Consider the following 27,009-nt stretch of genomic DNA (forward strand, 5'->3'; position numbering starts at 1 on the left):
AAGCAAATTCCAATTGTTATATTAGCTGTAACTTAATTACTTGACAACCAGAATTATATCTGAAGGGAGGTCAAATAATCAATCATTCCACAAAGAGAAACAGATTTAGTAGGCCTGACTAGAGGATGGAGAATTATGGGATTTTTTTGGCTTTAACATTTGCACCCACCTTCCATGACTTGTTTCAGGTCTATGTAAGATGGATTAAATTGCTGAAAACAAACATGAATCATCAAATTCTCTTTCAGCATAATGAAAACAGAGCTTACATAAAAATACATCATAGCTGGTACAGGTGAACTAGAAACTTTTACTTACCCCACGAGTGGATCGAGAGCAATTCCTTTTGGGTTATGAAGGTCAAGATCAATGAGAGTGACGCAAGCATCTTCATTTTGATTACATACAAATATTCGGTCACTGATCCGATCCACAAAGTAAAAATTGCCACTTAGCCAGTCAATGGCCATTTGTTCCACATCTAGAAATAAAAAGTGGGAAAAAAACATTGAAAATAAAACATCAGATGATTCGAAGACATGTCAACATGGCAGGTGCTATAATACCTGTAACATTTGAGTTATGCTGATAAGCAAACAAACATTCAAGAGTGTGCTAACACAGTTTAATGAATTACTTTGAAAAATATATATATTCAGTTGAGAATTGATTGGGGAAAACTGCAGCTCAAGAGGCTATATTAAGATCTCCAAATGAACGTGACATGCTGAAATCCTTCTGCTGTGAGCCCTATTAATATACTGTTGGCTTTTTTATCTACATGTGTAGAGAGTATTAAAGAGTTTCAGAACAACCTGTCATGTTTACAAGAAACACAAAACTTTATTTCCTATATCCTGCACATTTTGCAGTGATTTTGTTTTTGTTTTTGTTATTAGTTTATTAAACTAACCATCTTACTTTTTACAGTTTATTAAAAGATACATGACAGAAACCCTCTGAACATTTAATTTAAAATTAATTCTAGTTGTATTGTATTCAGTTCACTGTGTAACTAGCTAATTTTACATTATACAGGAATACACATTAAATTTAGTATATGCAAGAAACCACATGTATTGTTCTCATCGAAATCTGTGAAAAAAACAAAGAAGCAAACTATGTGTGGAAATTTAAACTATGTGATCTAGTGATTTTTATGCTTCAACTAAAGTCAAGCACATGGCAACAGAACTCAGTAGTTGTGAGTTAAGGGGACAGGAATAACCATGTAATTATAGTAGAAGAACTTGGTAATTACTGTACAAATGGTTCCTGCTCTTACATGGCAATGGCTGTGTAATTACATGGAAATGACCTTGTGAACAACAGCTTGTCACCTAATATAAGTAGGCTACCTGGCAACACCATGGTACAGACCATTTCAATGTAATTACACACTTATTCCACCAGTAGTCACCATGCAAATTGGCATTTATCCAGTTATTACCATGTTATTGAATGGTTATAGACCTATCATCTAAAAGTTCTACAAAGATTATATGATTAGAAGAAAATGTGTTTGGAGTCCACTCCAAAACAAGTTCATCACATTTATTTTTTGTATTGATTGGACAGTGTGAGGAGCCCTCATTGATCTACCTAATTGAGGGATTCAGTTCCCTTTCAATTCAAAGACGACCTCCTGACTTTATGCAGGAGGCGTGCTCCTCTTGGGATCGACCGGCGTCAGCACTGAGCAGCTTGCTTCATTGGAAGGCATGGAAAAGCTGGACCTGGCAGGATTTCTCCCGGTTGACTCCACTATTGCAGCCTTGGTTAAGGCTCCGCCGGTGGGGGATTGCCTAGGGACCCGATGTGCCCGAACCCTCAGTGCAGGGTTACGGAAACGCACCTGAAGATGGCCTATGCAGCGGAGGTGCAGGTATTCCAGCTGCATATTTGGATGGCGTGCTCAGAGACCCTGCTCCCAGAGCCGGTGGCCACTGAGCTTCGCCTCCTTTCAAGCACGTGCTCCAGATCTTCGGTCTTCAAGGGCAAGCTCTAGCCTGGAGCCTGGCAAGCCTGGTGGTGACTCGAAGACAGCTGTGGCTGTCGCAGGCAAGGGTGCCCGACGCAGCAAGCGTGCCCGTCGTCAGCCGACCATTTTTTTTCACACTGCGGACTCACCATGTACCAACCAAGAGCTACAGCGTCGGAGGACAATGCAGCTAGGGCAGCTTACAGGCAAGCCCGCAGGCGCCCGGCCAGACTACAGGGGTCGCTGGTGACATCCAGGCTATAGAGCGCATCCTGCACTCCACGTGGATCGCCTTTACTGGATGCGCCACTCGGGAGCCCAAGGACCTCCCCCCTTCTGAGGAGTCACGCACACATCCATGACGGATCCTCTTCAGGTCTCGGTACTCCAGAAAGAAGTGGCCGCCTTGCTGTGCAAGCGAGCCATTCGTCTCGTAGACCCCACCTCCTGCAGAGAGGGGTTCTACTCGAGATATTGAAGGATGGCGGCTTTCGCCCCATACTAGACCTGAGATTCCTCAACAAGTTCTCGGAGGAGAGGAGGTTTCAAATGTTGACTCACCGTCACATTCTCCAGTCAGTCTGGCCAGGCGACTGGTTTACCACCGTGGACTTACAGGATGCGTATTTTCACGTTCTCATTTGTCCAGAGCACAGGAAGTACCTCCACTTCACCTTTCAGGGAAGAGTTTTACGTGCTGCCGTTCGGGCTCTCCCTAGCTCCATGGATGCTATCCTGGCCCACTTGTGGTTGCAGGGGAGTACTGAACTATCTCGACGACTGGCTGATTTGCTCTCAGTCGCGAGAGGGAGCAGTGGCGAGGCTGGGCCTCACCATCAACGATGAGAAGAGTCAGCTTATACCGGTGCAGTACACGACGTATACCTGTCAGACGACAGAGTAAGAGCTATTCAGGGTTGCCTCTCCCTGCACATAAATATGCTGGAGCTGCAGGTTGTTTTCCTTGCTCTCCAGCACTTTCTCCTGGTGTTGCAAGGAACACATGTGCTGGTCCGAACGGACAACACATCAGTGGTGGCATATGTCAACCAACAGGGTGGCCTCCGGTACCCAGGGTTGTATCGCACACCTTCTGGCTCCTGAATTGGGCACAACGGAACCTGCTGTCCCTATGGGCGACGCATCTTCCTGGAGTGGTGAACAGGGCAGCGAACTTCCTGTCGAGGGAAGGTACGCATCCATCAGAGTGGTGACTTCACCCGCAGGTGGTAGAGTGCATTTGGGAACAGCTTGGGAAGGCACAGATTGATCTCTTTGCCTCGGCGGAGACGACACATTGCCCCCTGTGGTATTCCCTCCACCACTTATGCGGGCCACTCAGCGTCGACACCCTAGCCCACAAGTGGCCAAGGACACTTTACGAGTTCCCGCCAGTGCCGTTGCTCCCATCCGGTTAGAGAAAGTGGCAGTTCTCCTAGTGGCCCCTCGGTGGCCCAGAAGAATCAGGTTCTCGACCCTATGCCAGCTCATACAAGGCCAGCCCTGGGAGATCCCGCTTCGACTGGATCTCCTCAGTCAGGCGAGCGGCACTCTCTGGCATCCAGACCAGGACAGGTTCCAATTAAGGGTCTGGCCCCTGAATGGGACCGCTGGACAGCCTTAAGGCTATCAGACACGGTTGTGGGTACTTTTCAGAGTGCTAGGGCAGACTCCACTTGGTCGCTGTACACCTATAAGAAGTATTTTCAGAACTGGTTTCTGACTAGAAGTCATGACCCAGTTTCTTGCCCCATGCCAGTTTTCTTGGGAGTTTCTGCAGGAACTGCTCGATGCTGGTAGGTCACCTTCTACTTTGAAGGTGTATTTAGTGGCTATCTCTTCAATATTCTGTATCTCCGGGTGCGCATTTCTTAGCAACCCGTTTCCTGAAAGGCTATCAGTGGTTACGCCCTCCCAGGAGAGTCGTTCTCCCCGAATGGAGATTTGATGTAGTACTGGAGGCTCTCACAAAGGCCCCATTTGAGCCCGTACACTCCATAAACTTGAAGCATCTGTCTATGAAGACAGCCTTCCTCTTGGCTATCACCTCCGCAAAGCGGGTCAGTGAGCTACAAGCGCTGTCTGTGCACAGTTCCTGTATGTGGATTTGGGACTATGGCAGCAGGGTGTCACTGCGTACAAATCCTGCTTTCCTCCCTAAGGTGATCACAGCCTTCCACATGAACCAATCTGTGGAACTGGAGTCTTTCCATCCACACCCATTTTCTTCGGAGAGGATAGGAGATTGAACTTCCTCTGCCCAGTGCGGGCGCTGAGATGTTACGTGACTAGAACAAAAGCTCTGCGTCATTCTGACCAGCTCTTTGTCATGGTTTAACGTTTCTAGTTTTGTCTGTACAACCTTATTATAGTTGATGGATCGAGATTTTTGCACATGGCTGATATTTTTTATTGTCCCATGTAGTTGAATAATTCATTTCCGGGGGAATTCAAACCCTCAAAACCACCCCCTAGCTACGCCACTGCTATCTGATACAATTTTGATTTAGTGAGCCACATTACTACAGTCTTAACCCTTTGCGGTCCATTGTCGGACTGGGTCCGACATTGCAATTATTCCTCACAGGTCCTTTGTTGGACTGGGTCCGACATCATTATAGCAACGCAATAAACGGGTGTTTAGTCGTTTTTTTCTCCAGAAAAAGCCGAGAAAACCATTCAATTGCCGAGTGGGAGCGACAGGAGCTGAGACAAGTCGGAAAAAAAAAAAGGCGTATCTCATGAATAGTCATACATGGTATCAGGTATCAGATAACGGGGCGTTCATAGTAAACAAGCTGGCTGAGTGCATCAGCGCACAGAGACTATCATGGACATTTGCAGAGCTTTTTTCAGATGTTATAGTAATAAAATAATGACTTGGATCGCATTATTGAGGAGTTTGGTGATAAAACGAGTGATCCGGAGATGATCGATCGGTATGTACGACTATTATTATTATTATTTATTTCTTACATAGGTGAACACTATAGCAAATGAAAGGGTGGGGTGGGGCTGGAGATGCCTAGTGAGTGCTTTGTTGATATGCAGGGCCATTTAAACCCGTTTGACTGTGAAAAAAATACTTTTAAACAGCGCGTATAAAATTAACTGCACGTGTGAAAATTAATTAGACCTGGCGTGCCTGACGCGCAGTTAATAAATGGACTGCAAAGGGTTAATTTTAACTGCCGATAGAACAGCTCATTATACATTTACTCAGGTTGTAAATCAGAATTTCATATTTACTTCAAACATGTGCAGTCATCTGTTGTAATCATGAAATTAGAGTATAATTTGCTTTCAGTAGTAATGTTATCACACATATGGTAAAAAGGCTGGGGGAGGGATAGCAAGAGATGGTCTTATCGTGGTCATACCCAGAAATCTTCTGTCTTGACCAGACTGCACCCAGCTACCTCCAGACCCTCATCTCTCCCTACACCCCCACTCGACCTCTCCGCTCCGCCTGCACTAGAAGACTGGCTCTACCTCCTCTACGCTCCCCTGCCTCCAGAGCCCGCTCCTTCTCCACCATTGCCCCGCAGTGGTGGAATGACCTTCCTACAGATGTCAGGACTGCCCAGTCCCTGACCACATTCCGGCGCCTCCTCAAGACACACCTCTTCAGAAAGCACCTGTAGAACGCCTCTGTTTTTCCCCTGGGACACATATCATCCTTCCTTAAATGCACATTACTTGCTCTTATCTGCCCCCTATTTTACTGCATGTAATCCTGTACTTCAGAGTACTGTAATCTGCCAAGTGTTTAATCTATAGTATTTTGTATTTAATTATATCCTGATGTAACTATCACTGACACTGTTATCTGCTGTATTATTGAATTGTATTTCATCACACTTGTACTTGCTTGAAACAAAGTCATTGTATTCATCATTGTATTTATCTTGCTCTTAATTGTATTATCACTTGCACTGTGATTCCTGAAATATAATTGTTGACGACTGTAAGTCACCCTGGATAAGGGCGTCTGCTAAGAAATAAATAATAATAATAATAATAATAATAATAATATTGTCTTAAATAGCTCAGCCAGTTGTGTGTAAGTGAAGTGAAAAGTGATTCTTAAAACCAACTATTTTTTAATAATGTCTTTCATTTTTACGAATATTAGGCAGTATTCATTGAAAACAAAGTGTTTGAAATCACTGAGAATCGGTCTCTCATTTCAACCACGCCTCCCTCTACGGTCTGTGACACTGGCAGCCAATCAGTTTGGGGAAGAAGGGTACAGAGCGAGTGTTTCAGTTAATTTGATTCGAGAGGGCTCTATAGGGAAAAGTAAAGCGGAATTGTGCTTAAATGTATTAAAAAGGCAGCGTTTCTCTGCTTTGCCTAGGCTTGCCTCAGTAAATTCATTGCAGTTTATTTTATTAAATCGTTTTATCGCTACGTTTTGATTGCTACGTTTCACTTGCTATGATTCACTTGAGATAAGACTATTGTAAATAATAAGTTAAACTAATAATTTCTTACTATGTTCTAATATTGTAGTTATTTTAGTGGTGTATAATAAATAGTCTTGATTGTATCTTTTGTTTGATATTGGTGCTGCTTTCTCTGCATTGCATTGTAATCGTTTGACAAAAAAAAGCATTATTGTTCATTCTACTTTGTTGTTGTTAATGGTTACTGTAAATAGTTGGTGGCAGACATACAGCTTATCAAAGTAGTTCTACTATTTTTCTGAATAGTTTTGTTGTTGGCAGTTAGATTATAATGGTATCAGAATAATTGTTATTTCAATATTGAGCTTACTGTACATTCTAGTTGAAAAAAGTCTGTATTATAATAAACATAATTATATAATGTTGTGAAAATCAAGTACATTATTTATCTAGGCTGTAAGCTAGACACTCATTCACTGATTTTCTCCTTCCCACTCTAAATCAATTGTTTTTTTCTATTTGATATTCATAATAACATTTTAAAGGGAATTGATTTTGTTTATGTATCAAAGTCTTCATAATGAAATATTTGAATTGACAGAAGGAGATTTGGGTGTCTTGCTATGAGATACAACATTGGCACACATTGCATAAAATGCAGCAACACAGTAGCAATGATTGTATATCCTCTGGCAAGCACTGAGAATTTTTTGTGAAGCTTGGTAAATCAGCACAGTACAGCATTTCATAAACTGCATGAGAGTAAGAACATTAGTTCACTACTAGTAATTATTGCTCATAAAATTTGTTTCAACGATTTGGGGTGGAAAATGGCAGCTGCAAACTATGCTGGGTCCAAAAGATCATAAGAATAAAAACCTACTTTTTTTTTCAGGAAAACAAAAACTATGTCATTTGTATTCCAAAATTAAACCCTTTAAGGACCTTAATGCTTTTCAGGTGTCTTTGAGCAAGATGACTTGAAAATAAAAGTTTCCCTTTTAACTTTACTTGAAGCCTAACGCATGTTTATGAATTTTTGTTGTTATGTTATGTTATGTATGTTCCAATCCTCACAATTACATACTTCTCAAATTAAAAATCAGAAATACCAAACGCATGCGGGCATTTCTTTTAAAACTCAAGCTCTGGGAAGCAATATGTTTTTAAGATTACATTTTGTTCAGTTTGTCCTATTTTAGTAATCGCTGTTGTATTGCTCCTTATGAAACATCTGAATAAAACGTTACACTGCTTCATAATGAATCATTGAAAAACATTTTGCTTCCATTCCCTATTATATATAATACTTTATCTCAGTGCATTTGGTTAAAACCATATTACATAAAACCATAACATCACCAAAGCTAGAAGAAATACCCTTACTGTGAAGGTTTTGTGCTGTTCTGATTTCTCGTTCTTCTGAAAAACCCTTTAACTTTGTCATCTTGGCACATCTTAATTGACTTGTAGATTCAACAGCTGTAACCCAACAAACTGATTCTTCATCATAATTGAAGTCCAATGTAAGAGCCCCATTGCTGTGCAATGAGTTTTGTGTTGGTACTATGGTTCCATTAAGATATGTTGCTGCAATACTTTCTGAGCTAACAATCAAGAGGACTGGAGGTCTGTCTGTGGGTTCTGAAAGGGAAGAAAAAAAAACAAGTGCTTCAGAAACATTTCATTTTTGGTTGTGCATCAGTTGAATACATGCAGTTTGAGTTTCAGAATCGGATATTGAAACGCTGTAGTATGTTCATTTCCTTGAGCCCACCCCGATTTTTTTTTTATTACTGCATTTCCTTATTTTACTTTGCTGTGTTGTGAGCTTGTAAGCTATTCCATGGTGCTGTACATTTTAACATGTTCATTGAGATGAAGAATTTCATGTTAAAATACAAGCCCACAGTAACGTAATTATTTGGAGAGTCGGTGTCATACCTCAATTAAATAAATGTGCCTCTGAGCCGATAAAGAACCTGAACACAAGACACACAAGTGGTTGCAAGAAATCTAGCTGCTATATGCAGTGCTTGTGTTAATGCTTATGATTTTCTGCATGGGAAAGGGACTAAAAAACGCAGATGACAGTGGACAAGTTTGGTGCAGAATGTGGATAGAGTATACATTTAGAACTCGTAAGTTCCATTCATATTTATGTACAAGACTGCATCTCCCATTCACAATGATAGGCTATCATTAAGCCAACATACAGGCAAATATTTATGAAGTTTGTGTAGTTTCCAATGTAGAGACCAAGCTTTCTCATGTTGTTCTGTGTGATGGTTTATGGACAGCACATTTTCTGCATTGTTTGGAAATAAAGTAAACGTGTTGAAAAAAATATATTATGAAAAACATTCATGATTTACAAATATTATTGTATTATGGTATTTACATTGCATTAGTTTCATATGGAATGACTAATATCAACATGATTAACAAGCAAACAATACTGTGGTTTTTAATTCGCTGTACATTGTACATCTTAGTTGTAAATATTTTGAGACTAACCTTTTGCATAGTAAAACCTTTTGCATAGGTACATTTTGAGTTTAGTAAAAAACTAAAAATCATGAAAACATTCTGCAGTGAAATTACTCCTACAGTCCTTTAGTAGAGCTTCTTAATGTAACTTCAATGGGTCTCTCTCCCCTGTGCCACTGCACTCCATGTGTTTTCTTTATTACAACATTCTGCAAGCATTAATACAGTACTTCAGTGCAAAGATTACATTTATGATTATCGCCAGGTGGGGACCATCCACCTTTGGTGCTTTGTCAAACATATGATATTTTCGATTAAATAGTGCATTTTCAACTCTATAGTAAGTCGGGGCAACATGCGTGTGCCATTCAGTCAAAAGCCTTTATATTGTGTACCATCATCCTTTTCTCTCAGCATGCAGTTCATCTCATTCTGCTGATAAGGTACTTGAGTTCCAATCATTCACTGACATACCTACTTTGGAAATGCTCCCACTGTATAAGACACCCAGAGCTTTTCTAAAGTACCTATAAACTACCATGGTTAAATACTGGATCATGAATACTTTGGAAATTAATATATAGTTGTGCTGACAAAATGGCATTATATTGTGTGAATATAGCATACTAGCTGAAACTCAAAAGAAAGTACTTGACAGTCTGTAAATAATGTAAGTTATGAAGTTATTCCAGCTATAAAAGTATTCACAATCATATAGAAGTACATAGTTACAATGCTACCACCTGCTTCTTCCCATGAGAAGTGGCAATACAGAATGCCTACTATAGTAATTTGATCTAAATTCTTTATCCAGTTATTAGTCGATTCACATTGTGGTTTACATTGTCCTTTCTGTTGTCAATCTTATTATAAGATATTTTATTTATGCATTAAAAATATTTTGTCAGTCATATAGTTGTATAGTCTTATAGTATGAATTTCAGATTAAGTGAAACATTTAGCTTTAATATTTTATATTTCACACGTAGTATTTTTTAATGTTAACTGCAGTGTTTATGTTCATAAACAGTAAGAAATCTAAGTTTTGACAATGGAATGTGCATGCACTAGTTTTGTGTATGCACTAGTTATATTGGTTAACTTATCTAATAGTTTATATCCTGTATCCTTGGCTTCCTCCTGACAGACCTGGATTGGATATTATAATACATTTCTTTTTTAAACTGATTGCAAGCTTATATTAAAAAATACATAAATAAATACACTGCATGTATATATCCCTAGTTATTTTTCCAATTATTTTTCCCAATTTCTAGACTGTCCAATTATTATTCAACCTGACTCACCGCTGCAACCGTCAAACTAACTCGCGAGAGACGAAGACGAGCACTCACCGAGCAGCCATATTCAGAATTTACAGCGTCTGAGGACCATACAGTTCTGAATTGCATACAGACAGGCCTGCATGCGCCTGGCCAGCCACAGGGGTCGCTGGTGTGTGGTGTGCCAAGGACTCCTTAGCTGACCTAATCTCTACCACCCCCCGGGCAGCGCTTGGCCAATTGTGCGCTGCCCCCTGTGAACTCCCATCCACAGTTGGCAGTGCCATAGCTTGGATTCAAACCAGAAATCTCCAAGATATAGGGCACAACCTGCACTCCGGGCAGAGTGCCTTTTCCGGATGCGCCACTCGGGAGCTCTATTTGTAATTAGACCACATACTGTTTGGTTTGCGATAAAAGCTATAGTATTTTGGCAGCAAACCTTGCAATATTGTCATGACAGGTATACTTTTCTGTGGTTACTATACCCCCAAAACTGAATTAAGTAATAAACCACTATTTTAAGAAACAATGGCAGGCTGAGCTGCAAAGAGATGCGCAAACTACAATATTAATGGGTTAATGGTCATACCTTTGCTATACCTACATGTATAATTAAACAAAATTGAAAAAAGCTTTGAAATAGTTATTTTTAGTCTCTGTAATAGTTTTAAAAAGGCACAACTACAGTAGGATTTAAAAAGTGATGAGAGAAAGAAACACAATAATTTAATACACCCACTCCCATAACTCATATCAGCTCTGCATTGGAAAAAAAAATACCTCACCTATTTTAGCTTTGCAGGATTTTCTGTCAGATTGCATTACATATCCTTCTGTACAGCTGCATCCATATGACCCATAGGTGTTCATACAGGTTTGGCTACAAGTCCCATACACAGCACATTCATCATAATCTGAAAGGAAAGGAGAGGTAATTCATAAGCAATAAATGTATGCAAAGCCTGACCTAAATCCATAATCACTTCATACATGACAAAAAAAAAAAAAACAATTTTCAAAGCAACTTCTGTTTCTACTTTTTGTAATATGTAGGCTATTAGCTTTGCTATGTGGCTATAAATACTGTGATGTAGCGCCCTCTGTCGTCCGGTGTAGGAAGGGACCTCTAATCACACTGACATTCAGGCACGGTCAAACAAACTCTGTGTATAAAGGGGACAGGCTATCCCTGTTTTCCTCAAAATTGTACAAGTGTATTTTCCTTTTTCCAGTTTACAGAACATGGTAAGAACATTTTGAATTAAAGGAATTGCCCTAGATCGAACATCTGAGTGTAAAGGGTATATCTGTACTGTATTTTAGTGCTGTTTTGGGACTGTTGATCATATGAATCATTTTGAGTTGCCATAGACACAGTTTGAGTTGTTATAGTGCTCATGCATCAATGCCATTTCCATGAAGTATTGAAATGAAAAATAAACAATGTGCATTATCCTTGCAGACAAAAGTGGAGGCATTGAAAACGGTGGATAAGTACGGTGACCATATGGCTCCGTGTTCAGCAGGACAGTTTGGGTCAGTTCGGGTTTTTCAACTCACAACCCAATGCATTCTGGTATGTTGTACCTGTCTCAGGTACCATTCTTTAAGAGAAGCAGGACTACACTTACCAGAATGCATTGGGTTGAGTTGAAAAGCCTGAACTGTCCCAAACTGTCCCGCTGAACACGGAGCCATGTGGTCACCTTATGGATAAGGCACCACCGTACAAGGAAATAAAGATGTTGCTGCAGATTTCAACATTCCCGCGAACACTATGAACGGCAAACTGTGGATGCAAGTCATCAGCGTTTCCAATTTGTTCAATACCCTGATGTTGAGACATCTAGCTTTTGTGGTTTAAAAATGCCCATGACCAGTATGATCAGTATGACCACTATGAGACACAAAGCTGAGAAATCAGCACAGCAGCTGGGACATGTAGATTCCAAGTGGAGTTAATTTGCTATGTACACTTTTTAAAAGTTCACTTACAACCGTATTTTCAATAAAATGCACAGTACTTTTAAATGTATACTAGTTTTCATTGTACTGTGATTGATGTGTCACTGTAACATCAATAAAAACTGCACAGTATGTGTTTGGTTTTCTGCCTACCTGTGCAACTATGGCCATCTTCTGCTACTTCAAAGCCATCTCCACAGTAGCAAAATGTTCCATTTCTTGTCATGACACAACCATACTGACATCCTAGTTGCTGACATTTCGGTAAGAGTTCTGAAAAAAAATTAAAAAAAAACAGTGAGAGAATCATTTAATTTAAATTGCTTCGATATTTTTTTTTGTTGTTTAACCTTTATCTCTTCTTATGGATTGATTCTTTTTCAGTAAATCTTAAAAACCCCTAACAGTCTATTGATCAGGAAGCACTACTCACTAGCCCTTGAGATGGGGGGGGGGTCTTGTTTCCAAAGATCATTTTATCCCCAGGAAGAGCCTCTCACTGATGAGTGCAACCCCCATCACTTTTCCCATCCATGATCCAAATCAAAAGACATACCAAATCATAAAGGGTAATTTAAATTCTGTTTCAACTCAAGCAAATTACCTCTAATATCAGAATGTCTCTTTAAGTAGTGGAAGCTGTCAGGCAGCTGTTGGGCTTCTCCCTGCAGTCTCCCTACAACCAGCCTGTTGCACCCTGCAAGTCAAACTAAATGCAATTTCCCTAACCACAGTTGCTAATGACACTCAGAAATTTGCTCACCACAGTGCTTGTAATCTGATTGGTCACACAAAATCTATCTTCACACTATCTAACACTCAAATACATTGCTGTGGTAAAGTGGTTTGCAGTGCGCAGGTGTAGGGGTGATGCAGTGCTGAAGACAAGGACAAACAACAAAGTACTGGTGAAATGGTGGGTTTATTTATAATCCAAAGTCTGATGACAGCAGTAAACAATAAAGAGAACAGGCAATACACAGCGATGCGTATTTCTCTGTTAAATCCACAGGGTCAGTCCTGAAATAATAGAAAACAGAATTTAAACACCCACAATAAACACAAACACTGTGGTGCTAGTACAATCATGAAACAGGTGCAGTGCTTTGTGCTGGTCCGGGTTTTGTGCTGGCCTGTACTGACAGCTCTGTCTAATAACAACAAACAAACAGTTTTTAGACACGACAAAACAAAAAAACGCTCATGATTACAATACAGGTCTCCTTTCGGTTTAGCGTTAACCATAACAGAGGAACAGATAACCTCGCTACATCCCCTTATGTACCGTCAGTCACATCGCTTCCCTTCCGGGTCGATGACTTGGTATACCATAGCTCTGCCCCCTTTCTAGATGGGCGACTTCCACCTAATCCAGGGAATGAATTGTCTGGCCATCCAGTACAGGGTACTCTGTTTGCTTTACACAGCACCCTCACAGGTCGGGAGGCAGATTCATCACAAAGAAGCATAAAGGGTATCATGTCTATTTAAATGCCACATATAATTCAAACACCAGAAAAGCCAGTGCAATATTGCAAAACTCACAGATCTATATTTGATATCCTGCTATTAATCCTAAATAAATGAAACAGACTATCCCTTTAGTAATATTATAAGACTGAATGAAAAACCCACGTGGTTAAAAAGACTTGTGAATTTATGTAGGAAATCTTACTTTGAGAAGCATGTGTGATTCGCTATGCTCAAATTCTTTGCTATAAAAGAAGCACACTTCATTGAAAAAATCATTATTTATTCTAGGCTTAAACTGTAATTATGACATTGCTATACTCAGCGCTCCAGATACGGTTTTGGGTCATTGAGTAATTTTCTCTCCACTATGTGCTTAAAATGTATTTTGGGTGATTCCAATAAATACTGTACATATAGTAATGCTAACTTATTGGGGCACGCTTTAACTACAGCCTTACATTTTAACTGTAATGTTACTGCTGTACAACAACTTAGTCTTACAATAAACCCCCCCTTTCCTTGTTTCCACTTGAAACAAATCTAACAATGTCTTTTTCACCGAGTCTCCTCCCACTAGTACTAGGCTGTTGCATTTGTATAGTTGACTTCTGTAACTCTCCCTTTCCAAGCTGACAGACACGCTCCCTAAAAATGTTAAAACTAAAATTCCAAAAATATAAAAAATACTGAACTGATACTGCACTAATGCAAATAAAGAAACGATAATATTGTGCTCCTTATTGATCACCTTGCTATAGCAATATAAAGCATCCAGACTCTCTCTAAAGACAGAATGTTGTACTTACTGTTTTTTATTATCATTTATCATATACACCTTCCAAAAATGTGGTTGACATTGGTAGGTTAGGTTGAGGGGGGCTAAGACAGTGCCGATAAATCCAGAATCCAAAATCAAGAATCCAGTCGCTTATTCACCAGTTACAAACACGCATTGCAAGTGATTGGATTTATCTGTGTTTTTTATTTTTTTTCATTGAAAGACCAGACTTGTTGGTCAAATGTTTCTGGCAATTGCCAGACAGGCTACAGGGGCAGCAGTGTGGAGTAGTGGTTAGGGCTCTGGACTCTTGACCACAGGGTCGTGGGTTCAATCCCCCAATGGGGGACACTGCTGCTGTACCCTTGAGCAAGGTACTTTACCTAGATTGCTCCAGTAAGAACCCAATTGTATAAATGGGTAATCGTATGTAAAAATAATGTGATATCTTGTAACAATTGTAAGTCGCCCTGGATAAGGGCATCTGCTAAGAAATAAATAATAATAATAATAATAATAATAATAATAATACAATTAGCTGTTCTGGTATTTCTATGATCCATTCTATAGCTACCGCATGCATTATATTCACAATTGACCATCCAGCCAAGTATGCATGCTGTTCTTTTACCCCACAGCTACTCCTATCCACTATAGTTATTGATTTTCAATTTGTTGAGAATTTGTTTTGATTTACTAATGCTTGCACAACATGTGCAACAATCAATTTTAATAAACTCTATACGAATACATTGTTTGTTACTGACATGAAATGATTTGGTTAAGCAATTATTTTGGCAATCCACCTTGAAGAGTATTATTACCCTTCCTATTAAATAATGCATAAACAAGGTTATTATGTCCTCTAGTTAAAGATATTAGTCAAATGCCTCATTATAGCTTCTGTTTTTGACACAACATAAAAACTGGTTAAAAGGACAGTAAAAATTTGAAACAGAGATGTTGTTTATATTTGTATATTGTAATGGACCTGTTTTTTATTATCATTTGGACTTTATAGTTAATTGAAAAATAATAATTTGTATCCTTCTAAAAACATGCATTTTATACATATTTATATTCATCAGCAAATGAGAAACAATCAGTGTTCTTTGTTAAAAAGGTTTTGGTATACCGGTACTCAAATAATTCTGAGATTACTGTTTGTGTCCAAAATAAACTCTCCAGCATGAAAGGCCTGATATAGCCCCCCAAAGGTTTCTATTTGTTATGATGTGTTTATAAAAAAAAAAAAAGATTTTTAAATTCAATCCTCTATAATTTGGAGTCTGTTGCTTCAGGGTTAATCCATGCTGTAGATTAAATAAATTCTAGTGTTTATTCCAGACTTAGTCCACAAGGGTCAAAGAAACCACAACCATCATTGTCACTAATGGGCAAGGAATACTGCAGTTACAGCTAAGGGAGGCCAAAGTAACAAACAGTATGTGTATACAATGAGAATGTAAAACTGTTTTTTGCAGAAGGAGTTCTATTTTCTAAAGAGATGAGACAGGTTCTCTGCACAATAGGTTGCCTTCTAAACATTGTAATTTAATTTTTTTTCTTTCCAATACTGTCAGCCTGTATTTCTTTGACTGTCAGGAAATGTATTAATATATCTGAAGTGTGGATTCATATATACAGTGCCTTGCGAAAGTATTCGGCCCCCTTGAACTTTGCGACCTTTTGCCACATTTCAGGCTTCAAACATAAAGATATGAAACTGTAATTTTTTGTGAAGAATCAACAACAAGTGGGACACAATCATGAAGTGGAACGAAATTTATTGGATATTTCAAACTTTTTTAACAAATAAAAAACTGAAAAATTGGGTGTGCAAAATTATTCAGCCCCTTTACTTTCAGTGCAGCAAACTCTCTCCAGAAGTTCAGTGAGGATCTCTGAATGATCCAATGTTGATCTAAATGACTAATGATGATAAATAGAATCCACCTGTGTGTAATCAAGTCTCCGTATAAATGCACCTGCACTGTGATAGTCTCAGAGGTCTGTTTAAAGCGCAGAGAGCATCATGAAGAACAAGGAACACATCAGGCAGGTCCGAGATACTGTTGTGGAGAAGTTTAAAGCCGGATTTGGATACAAAAAGATTTACCAAGCTTTAAACATCCCAAGGAGCACTGTGCAAGCGATAATATTGAAATGGAAGGAGTATCAGACCACTGCAAATCTACCAAGACCTGGCCGTCCCTCTAAACTTTCAGCTCATACAAGGAGAAGACTGATCAGAGATGCAGCCAAGAGGCCCATGATCACTCTGGATGAACTGCAGAGATCTACAGCTGAGGTGGGAGACTCTGTCCATAGGACAACAATCAGTCGTATACTGCACAAATCTGGCCTTTATGGAAGAGTGGCAAGAAGAAAGCCATTTCTTAAAGATATCCATAAAAAGTGTCGATTACAGTTTGCCACAAGCCACCTGGGAGACACACCAAACATGTGGAAGAAGGTAGATGAAACCAAAATCGAACTTTTTGACAACAATGCAAAACGTTATGTTTGGCGTAAAAGCAACACAGCTCATCACCCTGAACACACCATCCCCACTGTCAAACATGGTGGTGGCAGCATCATGGTTTGGGCCTGCTTTTCTTCAGCAGGGACAGGGAAGATGGTTAAAATTGATGGGAAGATGGATGGAGCCAAATACAGGACCATTCTGGAAGAAAACCTGATGGAGTCTGCAAAAGACCTGAGACTGGGACGGAGATTTGTCTTCCAACAAGACAATGATCCAAAACATAAAGCAAAATCTACAATGGAATGGTTCACAAATAAACATATCCAGGTGTTATACTGGAAAATAGGAAATGTCAATCAGGAATATGTTGAATAACTGCTGCGATATGGACAACATAGGCTATAGCAAAGCTAATGCGTTTATTGTAAACACTGCAGGTTGGCACTTTTTGTAGAAAAGATGCATGTTTAAGAATTAACGCAATGGGTCATATCATGGTATTTTGCATTTCCCTGAGAAAAGTATAGATTGTATCCACCATTTTACTCCTACTGTACATTACCGAAGGCATGTTTGCAAGCCTATTCAATTTATTTTGAATGTACTTGCTTCATCATGCTGTGTCTCCCTCTATAAACCTTCAATTGTGAAAGTGCCTCAGGAAATGGAGCCCATTCCCTGCACCTTTCATGCATTACATGATCTGACATTGCATTCCACTACATTTCTTATTGAACTCGCAGCTACCTAGTCCTATAGTTCATGCTTATTTTTACTGCTTAGTAAGTAAATTGGTTTAATGAGGTTCAAAATTATTAATATGTATATTCGGATTAGACTGAATTAATATGATAAAAATAAGGCATAACGCTGTAGTCGGGAGCCATAGTTAAGAGACCATGCCTTATACCAAGACTACTAGTGTTAGTGTAATAGCATTATGGGGCAAATGGGAGCCATGACCGTACCGCTTTATTACCTGTTCCGCAGTATAAAGGGCCGCCTTATAAAGGGGGAGCACTGTATTTGTAAAGGCGGTGCTCTTTGTAAATGTGGTGATCCTTTTGAAAAAATGTGTGCGCTTTTGTGTGTTTTCTTAAAATGTTAATGCTAATACATAAAGAATTCTAAAAATAAGTGATATATTGCAAATGTATAATTGATATTGTTTACATGCTGCCTCTGGCATACAGTATTAGTAAAACGGGCAGACTGATACCTGGGGAATAATGGAAACCCCTGTTTAGCACAAGCCTTTTGCAGCATGCCACCTTGTGAACTTACAGTAGTCTATGTAAGCCATAATAATAAATGTGCCAATACTTAAGGATATTTCTGTAGATACTCGATATCACGGGTGTCGGGGTCCAATACAAATTATTATTATTATTATTCATTTTTAGCAGACAAATCCGCTATATATCGAGGGCTGCGATATAGCGAGACACCCATAGAAAAACAAATATTGCAGGCTAATAACAAATACTGTACAACCACTCCCTCGTTTTATCGGGGTGTCAGGGTCCTATATAAATCCTCTACCCAACCCGCTTTTTCTCATTTTTCGTATATAAAGCAGCACACCGTTTTAATTAATACTGCAGAGGGTAATTGCTTATCATCAACTTAAGTCTCCAATTAATTTCATGAATCCTTCTTTCCTTTCTCAAATGCCCAAAACGCTGCATTGAAAGAATCTATTCCAACATAGGAGACCTGTTGCTAGGGAGCTGACGCTGACTGCCCTGTGACTTTTGCTAGTGCATTGCTTAAAAAACCACTTCACAAGTAGATATTTAATTTGCTTTATGTTATTGTGCAATGCGTGTGTATATGATAACAGGACGACATTAATGCTTTGTTTTTAATTGTTCTGTATATTTTAGTTTGTGATGTGCAGTACAAAATAAAATAAACAGTAATTCTAAATGAAATTGTCTATGTATAGTGCAGCTAAGGCATGCGCAGTTAGACTGTAAAAATGGGGAGCCAACTCCAGGACAGCGATATATCCGAATCCGCAGTATAGCGAGGGGCGATATAATGAGGGATGGATATTTCATAGACAACTATACATTTCTGTTTGTGTGGAGAAAAAAACAAAGCATTGTAAGGAAATGTGATAGTCCATATTCATATTGTTAGAATATAGTATGTATGGTACTTTCAATGGAGAGACATTGAGCACAGAGTTTAGGTGGGGTATTTTGGAATGCAGTTTGACTAGATTGAGAGTAAATATGACCATTTATGGACATTTGTGTAGGGGGTTTTACAGCTCTGCTCTGCTTGATTGCATGGGAGGGATGGGAGAATAGCAGAGAATCTACAGATGCAACGGAACGTGTGTGAGGCTTGGAGACTTGCCACATACAGGTATAGTGAGGAAGAGTCTCAAATGATGTCATTATAGGGGAGTGTGCTATGTTAGTAAAAAGTGATTGCAGCCATTGTCTGTGGCACAGATTCCATCAGCTGTGACCCAGAGCATTTGTCTCTGCTTTCTTCAAATAGTTCTATTCTTGTATTACACCAATAAACATATTTTTGGCTTCACTAATATTGTTTTTCAGGTTTCATCAATTTTTCCCTACAGCATCCACTGTCGCTGTAAGGGTAAAACAGACCCAATGGTTTGTAAACAAGTAAAATAGAAATGTGAAGAAGAATGTAGTATTGATATGTACTGTTTCTATGCAGCTGTAACTTCAAATCACTTGACTTCAATACAATAGCCATATTAGGTCAGAGGTTAATTTCATGGTCAGCAACACAATTGTCTTACCAAACACTTTATTGTGGGTTACTGCCTACTTGTTCAACTCAAAAGTTGAAAAACAGTTATTCATGTTAATGTACTTGCTTTTCTTAACACAGACAAATCCGAATTCAAGTTAAACATAAAAAAGTAAATCTCCCAAAATGTGGAATTATTTTGTAAAGAACATATACTAGACTTGATAAACAGCTTGTAAAGTGATAGTACTTCATTAGGATTGTTAGGCAGTTAACTTTTACATTCAATGAACATCAGTTGTCTTTTCCCCCCGCTGCTCCTAAGATTGCATTTACCCTACTGCCTTCAGGAAAAAAAAAAAAAAAGAAAAAAATCCCTGGAACATTCAATCTGCTGAATTCATATTAACAGAAGAAAGGTCACCTGGGTTGAGATGTTGAGATGTAGCATGGCTGAAGGTCAAATTTAACAGCTGAAAACTTGATAAAAACAGGAAACCATCAAATGGACTATATCCATTATCCTGTGAATACACTGTATAGACGATATACAAGGCGGAATGGTAAGCAGAACTATACAAATAAAATAAAAAGGTAAATGCACATTTTTTTTACACTTATAACTTTAAAGTCTATTTCAAAGCTCTTCTCGTCAAAACATTTGTCTACATTTATGTCATTTATTTGAGTACTGCCAGTGCTGTATCTATGATTCAGTTTATAAAAAAAGATTAAACTAGAACTTGCATTCATAAGGATGTGCACATGGTAGCTCAGAGGAAAGACATTCTAGCAGAATCCTCTATGGGAAGCATTGCAGGTGATGCTGTATGGATTGCTTCTTCCTGAGTGTTCAGAATGATAGGGATTTATAAGCACTGAATACTAATACATGGACAATTAAGGACACATAACGAAGAGTCTCTATAGGGGTATCACAAAGATGTGAACTGCTTAATACAATGTGTTCACTCTACCTGGATTTCTGCATACAGAACCATGACATTTAAATAGTGAAAAAAACAGCATTAGCATTATGAAGAAAAAAATAAATGAGTATAAGAAATAGATTATATAATTTCTACATTTATTTACTGAACAAATATACTGTCATTTAAATATTATTTATTTATGTATATGAGATGCATGTTTCTCTCAGTTATGTGTCATATGGCTCTATTCACAAAGTTTTAATTTATGAGTTATTTAAAAGATGCTTTAAGTGTGCATTACATATTAAATGTAAAAAAATGTATAATAATAATAATAATAATAATAATAATAATAATAATAATAATAATAATAATAGGCATTATGACTAGGGCTTATTGTATCCACATTTGTTCAAAGCCCACTATGATACTAAAAACACAAGTTCAGCTAATATTTATACTGCAAACTAAAATATATTTGCTCAACTAGGGATGTATGAAAAATGAATGCTGCTGTTAAGAGGGCTGTGAAAAGATCTTCAGATTTGATTTACAACTACAGAAAACCATCAATAAGAAACAAAACGAGACTGGTACAGAAATCTGTACTTGTTTCATTCCCTTCAGAGGTAAATAATAATTTATTACTTTAGATGGGTTGGGTTCCCAAACAACAAGACTAATGGAATTGTATTTTCTGAGGGCTGTATCATACAATTGGGACAGACTACACTATGGAGGGCTTCTAATATTAATAAATAACGACATATTAGTAAAGTACACTTTATACATGCCTGAGTACTGTACTTGTATCCAGGCATCCATTCTGGATTCATTCCGGGCCCTAAGTACGGCACAGAGAGTCTTCTTAGAGATGCATTTCCAGTTTAATTGCCAGTTCTAAGTACTCATTAGTTCTGTAATGCAAATATCTCATGAAGTATCTCATGCATTCCTTATAGTATTGTAATGTATTTATTTGTTTTATTAGTTACTTAAAGCTGCGCTCCCTTATACAGAAGTTCGCAATTACATACTTACATTGTTAAAATGTACCGTTTGATTCATTATTTCAATGTTTCATGACTTTGTTATCAACATTGATATATTCTTTTTTTTATTAGATTTTTCTGTTGACACTTTTATCACATTGACTCTGGTGGAAATATTAAATCTAAGGCTGGTGCAGGAAATTGTTACTATGCTTGCTACAGAAAACACATGTTAGTAAAATAAAAAAAAAAGTAAATACATAGATTATAAGTGAGATTGTCTTTAACTCCAAGAGTATTTTAACTGTACTAGTAACACAAGCTGGGAAAGTGCAGGTTCTCATATTATATTTGTTATTGTTAATTCATCCACTAACTGGTAATGACCAGGAAATTATTCTTGAATGATTTGTGACAGTTGGCAATAGAATCACTGTATTTTGCCTTTTTTACCAGGACATTCACAACTCAGTGCCAGTGTCCTCAAAACCAGCCATGTAAATACTAGAATTTTTCACAACAAATGTAAATGTTTTTGTTTTGTTTTTTGTCAAAAACTTAGTATTATATAACACATGAATGACATCAACATAATTGCATAGGGTACAATAATAGGTTATTTCAATGCAATTAACAAAAGAAATGAGAATATCAATATGAGGCAAATGAACATGTGACATTTCAGACATCTACCTATAAAACTGACTGAGTTGGTTAAACACCAGTAGTAAAAGGCTTGTGATACATGATTTCAGTGTGTATGCTTTGTCATAGGTAACAATTCCAGAAATTCTCATAGAATTGGACTTACCTGCACTGCTTAACCCTTTGCGGTCCATTTATTCAGCGCGTCTCGGTCGCGTCAGGTCCAATTTATTTTCACACGCGCAGTTTATTTTAGACACAAAGTATTTTTTTCTCAGTACAACAGGTTTAAAAGGTACTGCATATCTATAGGACATTCAGAACTGCATCTCCAGCCCCGCCCCACCCCTTGTTCGCTGTATTTGTTGTAAACCGATGTCTATTCAGATGTTTATTTACTTACATTTTCTTGTTTTGATTTGTAAAATAAATGTTCATATGTGTATGTGTATACATATACTGTATGTATATATATGTGCTTCGGTTTTTCAGATGTTTATGTAACGTACTCAATAAAAAAAACAAACAAAAAAAAAAAAAACTATTACATCTCCGTTCATTATACTATTTAGTGTTTTCAATACAGCCGTCAGAAAGACTGCTGCAGGGCTTCTAGGTATGAGTATATCTCCAGTCCTTCTAGTGTTAAAACTTTTTAGAGCACTATTACCATTATATTTATACTGCTGTGACTTCACCAAAAAGCACTGCATATTTAAAAAAATGATAAAAATAAAGCTGAAAATGTACCTAAAGGTGAATTTTGTGTGAGCTGCCATATACCCTCATTCAATTGTCAGCAAGCATCTGACATGTTTGCTAAATTATATAGCCATTACTTTGACTGATGCTGACAGCCTTACCTTTCATTTTCTCAAAACAGGAGTACCGGCACTAGAAGACATACATTACAATCAACATCCATTAACAACTGCAAAAACAGACACCTAATATTTCAATGTATTTACACACGCCAGTTCACATTTTATTGAAGATGAAGTTACTAGCCAAAGGTCATGAAACTGAGCTCAAATATGAATCCATGAGGATGGGAACTGTGGTAGTATTCAATTCTTGGTCCACCATGCATTTTAGGTTGCAAAGGTTGGCCAGGGTATCCTAGGCTCACCGCGCACCAGCAACACCTGTAGTCTGGCTGGGCGCCTGCGGGCTTGCTTGTAAGCTGCCCAGAGCTGCGCTGTCCTCCTACGCTGTAGCTCTGAGATGGCTGCATGGTGGGTCTGCAGTGTAAAAAGAAGCGGTAGGCTGACGGCACTCGCTTCGGAGGACAGTGTGTGTTCGTCTTGGCTGCTCCCGAGTCAGCGCGGGGGTGGTAGTGGTGAGATAAGCCTAAAATTAATTGGCTATTCTAAATTGGGAGAAAATTATAAAAAAAAAAAAAAAAAAAAAAAAACTGTTGGCGACTACTAAATTAAAATAAATAAATAAATAAATAAATAAATAAATAAATAAAAGTGTAGTGCAAGTCCATGGATGTAAGAGGTGTCCAGGAATGTTCTGTACTTAAACGAAACAAGTAAATATGGACTGGAGATGAGGGCTATAGTAGAAAATTATTGACACGAGGGAAGACTATTGTTACCGACAGGGGGCTATAATGCCTGAAGCCGCAGGCTGAGGGTATTGCACCTTGGAGGTAACAATAGTCTTCCCGAGGGGCATTTAATTTTCCACTGTGGCTGAGTCTGTAGTACATATTTAATTTATGAATCAGTCAAGAAAATAAGTGAAGCACGGTTGGATAGTAAATATGACTTTATATGTTTTGTTTAAGAATAGCGGATACAGGATATGTAAATAAATGAATAACATAAATTATTATTATTATTATTATTATTTATTTCTTAGCAGACGCCGTTTTTCTTAACAGAAAATGTTTTTGAAGTTCATACCGTATAGTTAGCAAGGTTTTTCTCTGTCCCTGTGTAGGTTTGCCGACTGCAGTATAATCCAGTTTATATCTAGCCCGTCATATTTATTTTCGTTGAGTTGAATTTGTTTGAATTTCAGAAAGTCAGAAAACAGCAACAGTGACATTTTAATCACCATGTTTGGAGCATCTTTCTTTTGTAGTATGTTTTGTAATTCATTTTCTGTTAAGTCATAGAATCGGTGTTCAGCAATTTTCTCTTGTGAAGTGTGCAGGGGAGAAAGGCGTTCCTTTGAAAAGGGGTGGGACTGACAGTGATGTGAACCTAAGGATGTTAGGGCAAGCAGTATGGAGTACCAATATATATACACACACACACACACACACACACACACACACATACATAAAATCAGTGTTTTTATTCATTTGTTTGTTTTACTTTTTTACAAAAATGCACTCAATCCTTTTCCATTTAAAATTCCCCAGCTCTTGTGTGACAGACTGATAACGATTCATGAGTCTTCTAACTAGGTCGGCCCTAATGCAGCAATAATTTACCCTGTGTGAGTCAATACATTTTTTGTTATATTTCTGTATATAAGATACCAGATAAGAAAACACTGGTAGTAAATCTTGCAGTACCATATGCCTCCATAAATTCATAATAGTCAGACTGTGCGACACACCATTAAACATGAATCTCTCTGCTGCTTAACAGCATATAACTGATCTGGATTTTTTTCAGATTTGTGATTCCAACACTGTCTCATATTTTAGTATATGCATGATAGCTGTTTTAATCAACTGACCAGGATGACTGTGATTTCAGACTTGGGGTTATTTGTTAGATAGCCTACTTTCAGATTTTGTTCTGCTTTTCATTATCAACATTTAGTAATCACATTTACTACCAAACACGTACTGGGACAGAGTGTAGGTGTATGACATGTTTTCCCTGATTAGCACAAATCTTGAACTACCTTGTCTAAAATAATATTAGGTACTTAGTATTAATAACTTGTCTGAAACCAAAGATAAAGACACTGGAATTAACATAAAAGTAGTATGTTAAGCCGTATGGAGTTGAAAGCAGATCTCATTTGGCAACAATTAATCAGCACTACTGGCATCCAACTCCTACTTTCTGGGAGTATTGTACATGTTAGAGAAACTACTAATCAAAAATGGTTTTGTTTTCTTGGTCCAAATGGTTTTCTATTGGGAGCTGTCATCTCTCATCAACCATGGTGACAAAATATTGTATCGTTAAAAAAGATTTATAGTTTTGTTGAAGGATCATTTTTCATAATGTGTCTATCCTTTTAGGTTGTTGATGCATTAAGACAGAGTACCTCAGTACAAACTTGGCATTGCTGATATATAAAAGCTGTCTTTGTGGTCATAAGAATTGAGGGCAGGCACTGATAATGGCCAATACATTTCTCTCCCTCAGGATTTTTCTTTATATCGGTTTTACTTATAAGTGTCAGATTTGCCAATTTCTTTCTTTTTTTTTGTGCAGCTAAATAAAATACATCTGCAATGTGGTTTCATATCTTAGACTGACGAGGCACTATACATTTACACCTCTAATCAACACTTTGCTATTCACAGATAGCAAGAAGACTTCCTCTAAAAGGAAACCAGCTGAGTGGGAAACATAACACCATAGACTTGGCATGATTAAGCATTTTCCAAATGTGTTAAATAAAAAAAGAGACTGTCAGTCACATACAAATGGTACATAGAATAAACATTTACAACACTGGAACAGTGGATGTTTAAGGATTACTTGTAGTGCAGTTATAGCTTAGTATATTGATTGTGTATACTGGCTTCTGAGAAGCCAAAAACTAGACTTTTTATTTTATTTTTTTAAAGCAGTGAATTAACTTCCTACGTGACGCAATACATCTACCAAGAATTTCAAAACCCATCCTGTCAAAATGTGTCTGCCATCTTTGAAGAAAGCTGGTAAAAGGCCAAAAATAAGAAATAAACTATTACAGTAGACCACATGCAGCTCATCATTAAAAGCCCACAAAATCAATGGAGAGCAAAAATAAAACCACAGGAGAAACCTCCGGGGGTCCTAGGTCTCAGGCTGCTTCATCCTGGCATAACTGTAGGACATATTCCCTGAATATGATAATACATGAACGTGTATTAGAAATGTTACTGGATTAATTAATGAAACTGTGTGTCTTGAGAAGGGGGCCTCTAGTTTGCAGACATACTGAACTATGTTACCTACTGATTAGAGGACCTCGTCTGAACTGGATTAGGCTGAGCGGACAGTTGAATTATGTACAGATAACTCACATGTGCAACAACAATCGTCTTGACGCAAGGAAGACATAAACTAGCGATGTCCCAGTGGAAAAGGACATTAAAACATCAAAGGACTGTGAGTTTAAAAAAAAGGCAAGATACACAAATGATCTCATGAAAGTGGCTAGTTAGCAGAGAAACAGACTGTAAATATCCAAGCCAAATGAAATATTTTGCGCTCCACATCGAATGCTAAACAAGGTGCTGTCACTCTGCTAAGCAAAGCTGCAACTCCGGGACTCTGCCTAAAAACGGAACCCAAGACGAGGAAGCAAGCTGCAAGCGAGTCAACGACCATAAGCAACGAGACTGAGGCCCGTCTTAAGGACTGCCGTAAAACTTACAGAGACTTATCAGACAAACCAGTCTGGGTCTGCTGTACACCTAAAACCATAGTATCCAAATAAACTGTGCCCTGCTACCTGCGTAGCTAAAAGATTCAACGAATTCTCCTATACCGAGGACTGAAGACTTTGTTGCAGCTTTTTGTTGATTCTATCGAGAACTGAAAGCTTTGTTGCTGAGTTTGATCCAATGTAGGATTGAAGACTTTGTTGCGGAGAGGAGACTTTTTGTACTGGACACTTCAACCGATTGAGTTTCTAAGCCAGC

The 27,009-nt window shown here is 38.2% G+C and overlaps 1 protein-coding gene across 6 annotated transcripts in view; it reads right to left on the minus strand.

Moving 5' to 3' along the window:
- The window catches only part of LOC117426678 (low-density lipoprotein receptor-related protein 1B-like), a 361,324-nt gene that overhangs the window by 206,994 nt on the left and 127,321 nt on the right, over positions 1-27,009 (minus strand). For all 6 annotated transcript variants that reach the window (XM_059033835.1, XM_059033832.1, XM_059033834.1 and 3 more), the window contains exons 4-7: positions 12,285-12,404; positions 10,952-11,080; positions 7,777-8,034; positions 319-481 (exon numbers count right to left, since the gene is read on the minus strand). In XM_059033835.1, coding sequence (XP_058889818.1) covers positions 319-481; positions 7,777-8,034; positions 10,952-11,080; positions 12,285-12,404 — 670 coding nt within the window. The remainder of the gene's footprint in view (positions 1-318; positions 482-7,776; positions 8,035-10,951; positions 11,081-12,284; positions 12,405-27,009) is intronic.

This window comes from Acipenser ruthenus, chromosome 11 (genome assembly GCF_902713425.1).
Source record: "Acipenser ruthenus chromosome 11, fAciRut3.2 maternal haplotype, whole genome shotgun sequence".
NCBI lineage: Eukaryota > Metazoa > Chordata > Actinopteri > Acipenseriformes > Acipenseridae > Acipenser > Acipenser ruthenus.